Source organism: Gallus gallus, chromosome 1 (genome assembly GCF_016699485.2).
Source record: "Gallus gallus isolate bGalGal1 chromosome 1, bGalGal1.mat.broiler.GRCg7b, whole genome shotgun sequence".
In the NCBI taxonomy this organism is placed as follows: Eukaryota; Metazoa; Chordata; class Aves; order Galliformes; family Phasianidae; genus Gallus; species Gallus gallus.
Window position 1 is genome coordinate 40,133,482 of NC_052532.1, and position 13,518 is coordinate 40,146,999.

General features: G+C 40.5%; 1 protein-coding gene across 1 annotated transcript in view; it reads right to left on the reverse strand.

The window, feature by feature from the left end:
* LIN7A (lin-7 homolog A, crumbs cell polarity complex component) overlaps positions 1-13,518 on the reverse strand; it is a 47,984-nt gene that overhangs the window by 11,667 nt on the left and 22,799 nt on the right. The window contains exon 3 of the mRNA XM_004937594.5: positions 51-122. Coding sequence (XP_004937651.3) covers positions 51-122 — 72 coding nt within the window. The remainder of the gene's footprint in view (positions 1-50; positions 123-13,518) is intronic.

Genomic DNA, 13,518 nt, shown 5'->3' on the forward strand with positions numbered 1-13,518 from the left:
TTACTGGGTCACTTTGGTACCACGTACTTCAACAGTTGCACGTATCCTACCTTTGCAGTGGCCCTGGCTCGGAACTCGGGGCAGCCATTAACAGTTATGGTTTCATGCATGTATTGATACACCTAAAATGTTCACGGAAATAAAATGAAATTAATTGAAGAAGCAAAACAAGGACTTTATATTAACTGAGACAGGACAGTTCTTTTCCCTTCTAAGATGATGTTTCATTAATGCTGTATTCACGCAGTCACGTAAGTGTCTGCCAAACTTGTGCACGCTTAGGCTTATGGGAAACATGAGCCCACACTTCCTATGACACTTTGTAGTCTTAACTGTACATCTTCCAACGCTGTTCCCTTCAAACCTTTAGCACAACACTTCCCAAAAATGGGACAGTTTGGTTTTGTGGTACCCAGACACTGGAGTATCCCTGTGACTGATGTGAACTCAAATGATATGATTTGAGTGGTGTCTTTGCCTCCACTGATGGCTTTTTTGTTCTCTGACCTTTCGAGTGAAGTAAAGATTTAGGAGGCTGATCTTAAAAAAAAAAAAAAAAAAGTAACTTGCTCAGCATACAGATTCTGAAGAATGGAATTGAAAATTAAATTTTGGAGAAAGGTCACTGCACCAGTTTTCATCAACCACAGCTAGGAATGTGGAAAAGGGCTGGCAGTCTGCTAAGTCAGACCTGGAAAATGGGTGATACATAGGTCACTCCGAAAGTAAAGTCTCCTATTTATATCCATGGAAACTACAACAGCTACAAAGAGCACAATTTTTATAGAGCAAATTCTCAGCTACAAAACACTATTTTTCAACAGTCACCACGATTAGCTATGCATTATTGCCAGCAATGAACATGAACCTGCATCCTGCGCTCGTAAAAATCTGCACCAGCAGAGGTGACCCATAGTTTCACAGCCGCTATGACAGCGCTGTTGTTGAGATGCACCACCCACTGCCTCACTGTGCTCACATCCACTGTCTGCTCTCCATAAATGTTCAGCAAACGTCAATAAATGTCAATGGGTGCCACTTTTTTTCCGCATGGAGGAATTCAGTGACACCCCTTTGCTTCATACACACTTCTACGTCAGACACCATTCTGTCAGACAGCCCCTCTGCTGCCATCTGTCACACGGCAACAACATGTAATGGAATGTTGGTGGGATGATTCGACTTCTACTGCCATACCACCAACATCCACCTCCAACGGGGCAAAAGAATAAAATAGGAGGCATTACTTTCGGAGCAGCTCTCATATTACTCTTTAGAACAGAATTGTACACTCAAATAAATGGTGTAAGATTGTATTATTATATACAATTTTCCTTCTGTTGTCTTTACTGGTAGACACTCTTGGCCCCCTCTATACGGTTCTTAATTCTTCCCTTTAAAAGTTTCCAGTACAGAAAAATCTCTCTGCAGGCAGGAACACACTCTTTGTTCTTTGGGTTTGCCTCACTCTTGGATGAAAAATATTAAGAAAAAGCCTTGTCACCAGAAAGTCATTTTGAAATCACCTCCAATAAACAAACAAACAAACAAACAATTTGTTGAAAAACAGATGTGTATGCATACAAACAACATTTCTTACTCTTCTTACAAAACCAGCAAATCGAAGAATTGTTCCTACATATCACTGATATACTTTGGGTGTTTTCTTGACCTACTTCATGAGGAATTTAGTCTTTTTGTGTGTTTTCTCTCAGGTTGTATTCCTGAGAGAGATCTTTTGCTGGTAAATTATGTTCACTTTTATGGCAGTCTTTCCTGAGGTTCCTGAGGACTGCAGACTCAATTGTACTTCACACAGTGTATTTACCTTTCACTGGTTTGGTGATACTTTAGCAGGAATTCCCAAACATCTTTCTTTGGTAATGTCAATGTTACTTTTGCAGACAAGATGTCAGGTCCTGTACTTAACATACCTACAAACAACAACTTATCCCATTGATGGGTAAAACTTCCCCATTGCTCTGACATGAAACTTGTTATACAGAACCATATATATAGATATGTATCTCCACTAAGCCAGTTATTGTAATACCTACACACTGATGAGCATATTGCTGCAAATTTCTAAATGGAATTAAGACATGCAGCTCACTTCAGATCTCAGCTAACAGAACCTTTGGGATGACTGATTCCCAAACCTTTTTTGAGGGACGTCATACACAAAAGGACAAAAATAAAAAATAAAAAAAAGAGAGAAGGAGATAGCAACAAATACAAGCATTTTAGAGATATAAAATATACCAACTGCTTTCAAAGCACATCAAAAGATTATTTGTCTTGAATATCATCAACACACAGGCCCACCTAAGACTTAATGCAGAAATACTGAGTCCACTGAACACACCCAAGGCAAAAGGAGCAGCCTGAAGTATTTCCTGCTTTTTACCTTTGAAATGAAATCCTTCTTCCATTGGTAGAATTGACACTGATTTCAGCAGAGGCTGTGATTTTGCCTTTAGTTTTAAACATATGGAAAAAAGCACATTTTACAAGCCACTAAAAGATGTCTGGTTTGCTTTAGCTTTGCATTGGGGTATGCCTTCAACTAACAGACTGACTGCATTTTCAGCATAATCTTGCACAGATCAGTTCAATATTTATTGTAAGTATTATGGTGTAGGAGAATTCATTATATAAGAACAACTACTGTGTAACTGCAGCTATGAATAATTAAATACTTGTTACTCCAAAACCCATACTGTATTGAATCACTGATAATGCTCTATTCTCGATACTTGTCAGTTATCTTACATCATGAGAGGAGATTGTCCACATCATTTATTCCTCCACAGGTATAAATGCTGCGGCTGGCTACAATGTCTAAAAGCAAGTATTTTATTATTGAAGAATTATGACATTAAAATTCTTTGCAAACAGGTCACAACATTTCATACATAGGAACAGTTACTGGTAAGTTAAAATATTCATTCCTAAGGTAGAATATCACAAAGGTGAGCTGATATTTCATATGATTATTAGCTAGGTCTGATGTCATGTAACTCCATAGCATTTACATCCTACTAGTATGTAGCTGACAGGCTTCGTAGTATCCAGTGTCCCGATAACTAATTCGTATACTGATGAAAGAGAAAAACTCATTAGCAAGTGATTAAGCTAAAACATTTTAAAAGAATCAACCAACTCAAATGAACATGGAAAATGCAATCAATAATGAGATCTAATCCTTCTGTTCACTGTAAATTATCAAAAGTAATACATCTAGATGATGTTCTGTCACCAGTTATCAGCAACTGTAACACCTACAGCACAGTTCCTAGGAAAAGTTTTTCATCTCAAACCTAATTCTTTATAAAACAACAGGTGCTACCAGTCTTGAATATCTGCTTCAGGCTATCGTTAATCTCGTTCTCCTGCATAATGATTGTTATGTAATGTATAATGTAATTTGCGCTAAAGAAGAATAAAACATACACCTAAATGACTTCTTCTTATTAACTCAGTTTAACAACCACATGCAGATTGGTTGTCCCACGAAGTTCATTAAACTCTTTTTAAGGTTCAGACTGCTCACTTCAGCAATGCACAAAAGTACAAGTGAAGTCCACAAATAGGGAAGGGAAGGGAAGGGAAGGGAAGGGAAGGGAAGGGAAGGGAAGGGAAGGAAGGGAAGGGAAGGGAAGGGAAGGGAAGGGAAGGGAAGGGAAAATGTAATCTCAGCATTTTGAGATAAAAGCCACAGCTGTAAGGTCAATGTTTCCAATAATTTTAGCCCACAGCCCTCTGTAGGCAGATGGCCAGCTTCCACATGCTGTACGTTCACCAGGTAAAAGCATGCTTCACACAGGGGTCTGTTCATACAGCTCCCATGTGTGCTGTGCAGACAGAAATGCTCAGCTCTGTTTTCTCTTCCATGCAGCACAGAGATCACAACACATGGTGCTTTTTTAGTGGCTGCAGGAAATCTCCTCAGACATCAGCATCTACAGTTATTCTCCCACAGTACTCAAAAAGTACAGGAGAGGTGAAGGAAGAAAATAAGAGCTAGAAAATCTGAACTTGGAAGTGAAACCTTGTGCTGTGGCAGCCTGTGCTGACACACAGAAGTGCACTTTGGGTTACATCTCACAGCAGGTGCTGCAGTGCATCAGATGCAGCAGGTAATCCTGACATGGTGATCATTCTCATCTCCACCCATTGCGCTACAACGCAAATATGCTGGTTTAGCATCCAGAAGCACAGGGCTGCCTTACGGGTAATTCAGGAGCTGACTTCTTAGCAGAAATTACTCCGTATGGACTCATAACAAAACAGCATGTACCAGGCTGGCCTATTTCTGTAGACATGAGTCTTCAGTAGGAGAGTCAGGGGTAGCAGGGCACTTAGCAGCCTGTTTTATAAAGGCGGCCAGAGGAAGGCCACCTTTTTCAGAGGATTCTGAAAAAGTCCTTCATGATGCTGTGTACTTTCTGCTGAACTCCAGAAGTTACAATTTAATTAAAAGGATTCTGTTCCATTAACTTCTGTAAGAGGCATTCAGTGCTTCCTTCCAACACAATTATTACGTAATTCTATGTTGCAATTTTACCTACAATAACGATGTTCAACAGATTTTAGGACAACTTGTTCTAAACAGCAGAGAAGAAGCAAGAGGCAGAAATCATTCTGCAGCAATGAACAAGTATTCAAAAAAAGATGCCAAATCAAAACAAACAAGCAACCCAAGACAGAGTACACTGCAATTTAGACCTATAAAGCAGGAAGCCCCAGAAAAGCTTTGTTGAGATTATTAAGTGAGGAAGCAACCTGTAGGAGGTATGTAGGTCACGCCAAAAGTAATGCCTCCTTTTTATTTCCATGGAAACTACAACAGGCACAAAGAGCACAATAACACTCTTTGATAGAGATAACTCTCAGCTATAAAACACTATTTTTCAACACAGTCACCACCTTTAGCTATGCGTTTTTGCCAGCAATGAACAAGAGCCAGAATGACTTGCTGATAAAAATCTGCACCAGCAGAGGTAGGAAAATGTTGCTGACACACTCTATCTTTCATTGGCCTGAACAGATGGAAATCAGAAGGTGCCAAATCAGGACTGTGTAGTGGGTGTGGTAGGACAGTCTAGCCAATGTGCTCCAGTCTTCAAACTGGTATGGGGCCCAGCATTTCCATGTTGCAAGAGAAAGACTGTCTTCATCTCTGGCCTGACTCGGGAAGTTTTAACCCTCAGCTCGGCCAGCACTGTCATGCAGTGGTCAGAGTTGATAGTTTGTCCAGGTTCCAAGAAATCCGGAAGGATCACCCCTTTCCTACGCAAAAAGCGTGCATCAATCTACCTGCAGAGGGCTGCGTCTTGAACTTTTCTTTCAGTAGGGAATTTACATCTCACCACTCCACAGACTGCCATTTTGACTCCAGCTTGTAGTGGTGACACCATGTCTTGCCAGTGATCCAGGAAACTGTGACCTTCAGCCTTAAACTGGTTCAGTAGGTCCTGAGAAACTTGTGTATCGTGTTCTTTCTATTCCTGTGTGAGCATTCATGGGACACACATGGCACAAACTCTGTGATGCTCCAGCATTGCCACCATCATTTCCAATGCATTGAAGCCAATATTCAGCTCTGTACACAGACCTCTGGTCATAATCTGCTGATTTACACAGATGAGCTGATTGAAACGCTCTTCATTTTGTGGTGTGACAGCTGTGCATGGCTATCTGGAACATGGCTTGTCTTTCACGTTGCTGTTGCTCCTGCTGAAACGCACTACCCACTGCCTCACTGTGCTCACATCCACTGTTTGGTCTCCATAAACATACAACAAGCATCAATGAATGTCAATGGGTGCCATTTTTTCCACATGGAGGAATGGCACACCTCTGCTTCACACGCACTTCCATGACAGAATGCCCCTCTGCTGCCATCTCTCACATGGCAACAAAATGTAAGAGAATGTTGGTGGGGTGATTCAACCTCTACTGCCGTATCACCATCACTCACCTCTAATATCGTGGACCAGTATAATAACATAGGAGGCACCGCTTTCAGAGCAGTCCTCACAGTAATCAGCTTTGTTTCTATAGTACCTGAATCATCATCCTATGCAGAAAAGATGCAGAAGTCTTCCCTTAGGAAGTCACAAACTAATTAAGTGCCACAGGTAAGTAGTTTTAATGGTGTAACAAAACAACTTGCAAAAAGATTGGTGAGCTGTGTTTAGCACACAGATTAGCACTGTAATGATTCAGTTTCTTTACCTTGCCTGCCAAATTTTTTATTGCTTCAATATAGAAGGGAATTTTATACCTTTTTTTGGAACAAGTCTTTCAAGGAAAGGAACACAGGAGCCTGTCAGAACGTACCGAGATGGAAGACAGCTTGAAAATAACCAGTACAAGGAAGACATAATTGGTTTTACTGCATTGATATAGCCATGTCAATGGAACAGTGTACGTGTGCACCCTTGCAGAACTGAGAGTAAGAGAAATTATTATTTACTTACATCTGAGTATGATGCTTCTGCCATCAACTACTCTGAATCCTCATCTTCCTAATTGTCTATATTTGATTGAAAGGATGAGCTAATTTTTTCTGCCTTCTAAGATGTCAAGAATGTCTTCATCAGTCTTCTCTTACCCTCCTGTGAAGAGTACATGACTGAGTGTATGCGCTTCATGCAGCACAGCTTGGCCTCTCCTTTCTTCATTTCTCTTCCCCCAATTTGCAGTTGATTCCCAGACTTTCAACCTTTTTCTGATCTAAGTCTTAACACAGACATCATCTAGTGGGGCCTGTACTTCGGGTAGGAGAATTTCTGTCTTTGAGAAAGGGAGGAGCTGTGGTGCAAAGCGGCACAAGGGAACTGTTTGACTTGCACTGCAGTGCCTGTGAACACCGTGCTTGTAATTGTAAACTTACATCTGCAGTCCTGTCTTTTTTTCTCCTCTCCTTGGTTTTAATCATTTTTACCTCTTCACATTCTATTCAACATTTTTTTTTCCTTCCCCATAACTTCTTGCCTACATTTTCCATTCTTAACCCAATATATTTGTATGTCTGTGGAGAAGGATGCATTGGTTCTTTTGCCTGAATAGACTCCTCCAAAGCTGTAGGTCAGCACTCAATTCAGAGAGCAAACCTACCACGCAAGTGAACAAAGATGCTTTAAATACTACAAAGATCAGGGGGGACTCCTACCTGAACAGATGAACATACAAAATAAGGAAAAAGAAGAAAAACACAAAGAGTCAAATACAACCAGAAGAGTATGTAGCCAGAGTGGAGGTATGCAGCCAACCAGGCTACCCTTCCACTCTGTTAACTATTTTTTTACCTCTGTAACCATACTCAAGCTCAAAACCAATGTAATGGAGAACTTTCTTTCAGCTGTAAAATCATGACAGCTCAATTAAAATGGAAAATCTCTAATGACAGTATGAATCCCTGACATTCTGTGGTCCTGTGATTCTGTGATTACCTCTGGTTTTATCCCTCTTCAGTATCATGTGGAATTTCTGGTTTCATGCCTGTGTTCTGCTTCTTTATCTTATGTGATAAGCATATTCAAGAAAGCATGAAAGCATGAATACATTATAAAAGTGTATTTTCTCCAATACAGCTACAGCCTCTAGCTAAGAAACTGTCCTGAACAAAATCACATACCACAGGAGAAGACAGCAGTTCCGTGGGCAAGTTTAAAACAGACTTATTTTCCAGCTACCAAGCTGACTCAAAAGCAAACTGGTTAACATTGCTTAATTTATTTACTTATTTTTTTTTAAAGGGGGAGATTCTGGATAATTGAAGAGAATGACAATCTGGCACAATATTGGCAACCTTATGGAATCACTGGCTGTGGATGCCATATACACAGATGACAACATTCAGATAATGATAAACTTAGATTATTCTTAAGCAGAACTGCTTGAACAAATGAACCACAAATGCCCAGTTTGTTACAGGCTTATGCCACACGTTTGATTAAACCGGACAGAAGCAGCATTAGGCACTCACACATGTATTCACACTATACAGTATACGGCCTTCATTCTGACAAAAGGTCTTCCTCATAATGAACAATAAATGGATGCCTGAGCAGAAGACATGATATATTATAAGGCTTGCTGGGAGTACCAAGAAGTCTGTATTACATAACTTACTTCCTGCAGCTACTGAATTTGGACAACTCATAGAAAAAGCTGATTTGTGACAAGTAGTCTGTATTTATGAGCTATTTATATCTGACAGAGCATGGTCATTCAAGGTTGCTGGCATTTGGAACATTTTTGTATTATGAGCTTTCATTAGTCTGTAAGCAGTTACATGCTAGCATCAGGAAAAGTGTTGGTGTTTACCTTCAAAATCTCACTCTGTATCACTTTCACAATTGTCATATCAATTGTTCACCATGAAACAACACGGTGTAGCATGTGTCACAGGCAGCAGGGAGGCTAAGCCATTAAAAAGCTCAAAATGAATCAGCCTCATTTAACAACATGAGGAGATGGGGCAGTTTTAATTTCAGAATGTGTAGAAGAAATATTACAAATGTTGGCTTTTACATTTTCACAGAGGCTGTTTTATTTAAAAGTTTCTTCCTTTGTGGGGCGGGGGTTATGGCAGAAACTAGGTCAGTTTTACTAAAGTGAGAAAAAAAATCCAAACCTTGATGCATTATTAAGCTTTCCTTAGGCAACAGGGAAAAAAAATGTAAAGGGCTGAAACACTGTTAAAAATAAAAGAAGTATAATCATTGTAAGGGTGTAATATTTTAACTGAGGGTGGAACACAGTATGGATGCCCAAGTTAAAGTGCCATAGTATTGTTTGCTCCAGCCTTTATTTTGTGTGTCTGCATGTGCGTAGAAAGGAGCAGCGTTCACTCTGCCCTGACAGTGTCTCACTCCACTCTGTGTTTGCTGCTTGAAAGCCAAACAAAGTTTTGGTCCCTAAATCCCTGACATATGAATGCTGTGTCTGTCCAAAAAACAACCCAACAGGGGCCAGAGGCTGGAGCCAGAATCCCTTTCCTCCCTTCTGTGCTAGCAGAAGAAGATAGCAGATGTACCAGGAAATACATGCTGTTACACCCTCAGCTCCAGTAGGAGCACTGGCACACTGTGGATGAGCCAGGTGACACATTCCCAGTGTTGCTGTTAGGACACAGAAGACTACTCCATGCCCTTTCTCCTTCCCTCCAGTGTTGATTCTTTTTGAAAATACTCCTCTGACACTGTGAAGTCAATAGAAGTTACATGGTATCCACTTAAGAAAAATGAGAAATAGACAGCTTTACAAGCAGAAAATATTAGGAACAATAAAAATACGACTGGGTCATTTAGTTTATTTCACGTTCCTTACACGCTGTTCTATACTGGCTCATAGTCAATGACAATTGTGACCCGGCACCTTTGAAGACAAGGCTATATGCATCTTAAAAATTGTAAGCTTTACAATCACTGAAAATTACTGTCCTGACAGCCTCCTTTGCTGCTTCTGCTTCAATTTACTAGGATCAAAAGAAATAGTAATACATGTCATTAGATAATTCCCATAAAGGTACTTGGAACTGATAGGTCATAGTATAAAACTCTCTTTTAGACTTCACTGCCAGTTAACTTTGAGTTCAAAAATATGCCAAGCATTACTACATACACTCATCTCCTCCACTTTATCAGTAATTCTGCATATGCTGTTGAGGCTGCAGCATGCAACAGCCATATTCCAAAATTAAGAGCTTTGGCAAAGCCTTGTCACTATCAGCACCTGGATAAAAGACAAGTCGTGCAAGTCGTGCAAGTTTATCTCAAATGCTCCTATTGAGCTGAGAAGGCAGGAAGAGTGAAGGAAAACTGCTGACGTTTCTTACTTTAAACACAAACAAAAATGTACCCAAAATGGAGTTCTCAAATAGTCTTACAATTTCTTTTTTCTGAAGGCATATTAAAAATGGAGATGGAGGAGCTTTTCTCAGGAGTCTGATCACAAACTTCTGTTAAGGTGTAGCAGGTGGGTATGGATGCTCCATCAAGGGAGAAATGCAAGCTGATGCAGATGCTACAGGGGCTTCCAGCAGACTGTCAGCATAAGCAAACCTCAGTAGTTCACCTAGCTGCTGGTTTCTCTCAAGAGGAAGAAGCAGGCTTGAGATGAATTGCAGCAGAGGATGTTCTGTTTATCTGTATGAGGTTTATGTAATCAAATTCAATACTGCAGAAATAAACTAAAATGGTAAAATGAAGAAAACAAAAAGGATGCCAAGGAGCACTGCAACTGACCCATGAGAGTGACCTGCAAGACAAGATACTCTACAGCTACAGAACTAAGAATATCATTATCGGCACAACTCACCAAAGAGTTTTAGTACACATACACCAGCAATCCTGATAAACTGGAGCATGAACAAGATAGGTCATTGCTTTGATTTTATGTACTACAGGACTCTTACAGCACTGAATTATTTCTCTCCCGTGGAAAGCACAGCTACAGAAATAGAGCACAAATGCAAGTAGATACATACCCATCAGCTGACTCTGAAAATTGATCTTTAATCAAAACCAATGGGAGAAAGCACTGATTAAAGATCAGTGATATGGCACGGCCCTAGATTCTGGGGTACTACATCTGTGAAATCAATGTATTTAGCTCTAGGCAGCTGAAAGAAGTGACAACAGCAGCTGCTTTAAATCTCCTGCAGCAAAGTCATGGAAGTCATAGGGACTTAATAATTACACAGAGACTTAATAATGCTTTCTCTCAGATAAAGCTCGGGCTGCCTGGTAAATTCATATGATTGCCATTAATGAAGGCCATCTGCTGAGTGACAAAGTAATCATTCCAAAAGTTTTGTGCCACCCAGGGCTTGCAAGTAACCGAGTGTAGCTTCAGTCACCTAGGGTAAAGTGGTAAATGCAACTTCACTGTTCCTCAAAATATGTATCATTTCTGGTTGCATCCACTGTAAAAACAAACAAACAAATAAAAAAACATATTTGAACTCAGTAGGGTAATTTTATATATTAAAAAATATTTTCTGTATTTACTGCTAAGTTAAGCTTTTCAAATTGCTGAACTTTCTAAATGCCTAACACAGAAGAAAGACCATTTTTTTTTGCAATCCGTTGTTTTTTTCTGTCCTAATTTACATACCATACAAATCCATTCTTTAACTCCTCATTACGGAGATAATACTTGTAACCAGGAGAGGGAAACCAAAACTTAGTAAAATGCAAAAGCATAACCATTCTGCCGTACCATCAGCTTTGAATGAAATTAAGTAATGTCCTTTACAAACAGTGACGAATGTGCTGAAATTATTTTTATCTATCATTATTTTATGTGGCTTTTCACTGCTTGGGTCCTACTCATGGAAAAGGGACAGAAAGGTACAGCAGAAGATTCTTGCAAATGCTACCCAGTCCTAGAATTTGGGAAAGCTGGACTGCTTCAGATGACATTAGATTTTACCTCACTAACTAAAAAAGGAAAAGGTTGAAATTTTACAATCAACATCCTGAAATGCTAACTTTAATAAAAACTAAACATCAGTGTACAAGCATGTGAGGATCTGAATGAATTTGGTTAATTTGTATGAATACATATTTTCTACTGCATGAATGCTACAGCCAGACTAATGGTGCAGTAATTCTAAATAAGCTGTCTGGAACACCAGAACAAGGTATCAGATTAGTCTAAGAGGAATGTTAATTCCCAGCTAGGAATAGGGTACTGTTCAGATGTAACTGCTTTTATGACCTGAGTTAGAAATTTGAGCTGAAAAACCTCATATGCTTTGCTACAATGAGTTGTCCTATTGGCCTTTTGCTTACTAATTGCCTTATTAGTAAGTCCAGTATTCCACTTTTGCTTAATCCTGGCTAATACCACCATTTGCATGGGTAAAAGTGACAGTAGGGGACTTTAGATGCTGGGCTTCATACAGAGCCTATGTCACTGTTGCGTGCTATGAATTACAGCATCTCTACAGCTAAGTCTTCTAAATAAATATGTAGAAATTGCACTTTCTAATTAGAAACTTCATAAAGTTGTGCTTGCTCTGTGAAGATGAGATACTGTAGGAATTCTGTTCTTCCTGTAACAAATAGTCATCAGCCAATGAAAACAGAGAGTAAGAGACGGCAGAATTCCAAATCCAGAGCCTTCCTCAATGCAAGCCAAGAGACTTTGGCCTGAGGAACCTCTGTTTTTACTGGGAATAGGATTTATCAGGCAGGAAACAATGAAACTGTTTCCAGAGGCTAGGTCTAAGAGGTAAGGGAACAGCATTATATTGTAAACTGAAGAAACCAATCTTGAAATTCAGAGACTCATAGAATGGTTTGATTTAGGTGAGAGCTTAAAGATAATTTAGTTTCAATCCACCTGCCATGGGCAGGGACACCTTCCTGTAGACCAGACTGCTCAAGCCCTGGACTTGAACGCTTTCTGGGATGAGGCATTCACAACTTCTCTGGGTAACCTGTCCCAGTCCCTCACTACACTCTTAAGGAAGACTGTCTTCCCAGTATCTAATCTAAACCTACCCTCTTTTAGTTTAAAACTGTTACCCGTTGTCCTATCACTATGCTATCTTTCTTGTAGGCCCCCTTCAGGTACTGAAAGGCTGCAATGAGGTCTCCTTGGGGCATTCTCTTCTCCATACTGAACAACCCCAACCCTCTCAGCCTGTCGTCACAGGACAGGTACTCAGTTTTCTGATCATTCTCATGCCCCCCAACTCTGGACCTGCTCCAACAGCTCCATGTCCTTCTTATGATGGAGGCTCCAGAGCTGTACACAATGCTGCAGATGGGGCCTCACAAGAGGGGAGTAAAAGGGGAGAACCATCTTCCCAGACCGCCTGGCCACACTTGTTTTGATGCAGCTCAGGATACAGTTGGCTTTCTGGGCCGAAGACACACATTGCCAGCTCATGCTGAATTTTTCATCAGCCAACACCCCAAAGTCCTTCTCCTTAGGGCTGTTCTCAATGGATTCTCCACCAATCCTCTATATGTGCTTGGGATTGCCTTGACTCAGGTGCAGGACCTTTCACCTGGCCTTGTTGAGCTTTGTGAAGTTTGCACAAGCTCACCTCTCCAGGTCCCTCTGAGTGGCATCCTTTCCCTCCTACATGTCGACCACACTACACATCTTGGTATCATCTGCAAACCACCTGAGAGTGTACTCAGTCCTGCCGTCCGTGTTACCAACAAATACAGTGCAAGTTCCAGTACTGACTCTTGAGGAATACCAGTATTGCTGCTGATGTCCACCTGGACATTGGGTCGTTCACTACAACTGACTGCAACCATCCAGCCAATTCCTTATCTATTACCCAGTCCACCCATCAAATTCAAGTCTCTTCATTGAAAGCCAAGGATGTTGTGCGAACAGTGTCAAATGCTTTGCACAATTCCAGGTAGCTGACATTTGTTGCTCTTCCCTTATCCAATAATGCTGTTACCCCTCCACAGAAGGCCAGATTTCTCAGGCACTGCTTGCCCTTAGTGAAACCATACTGTCTGACACCAAACC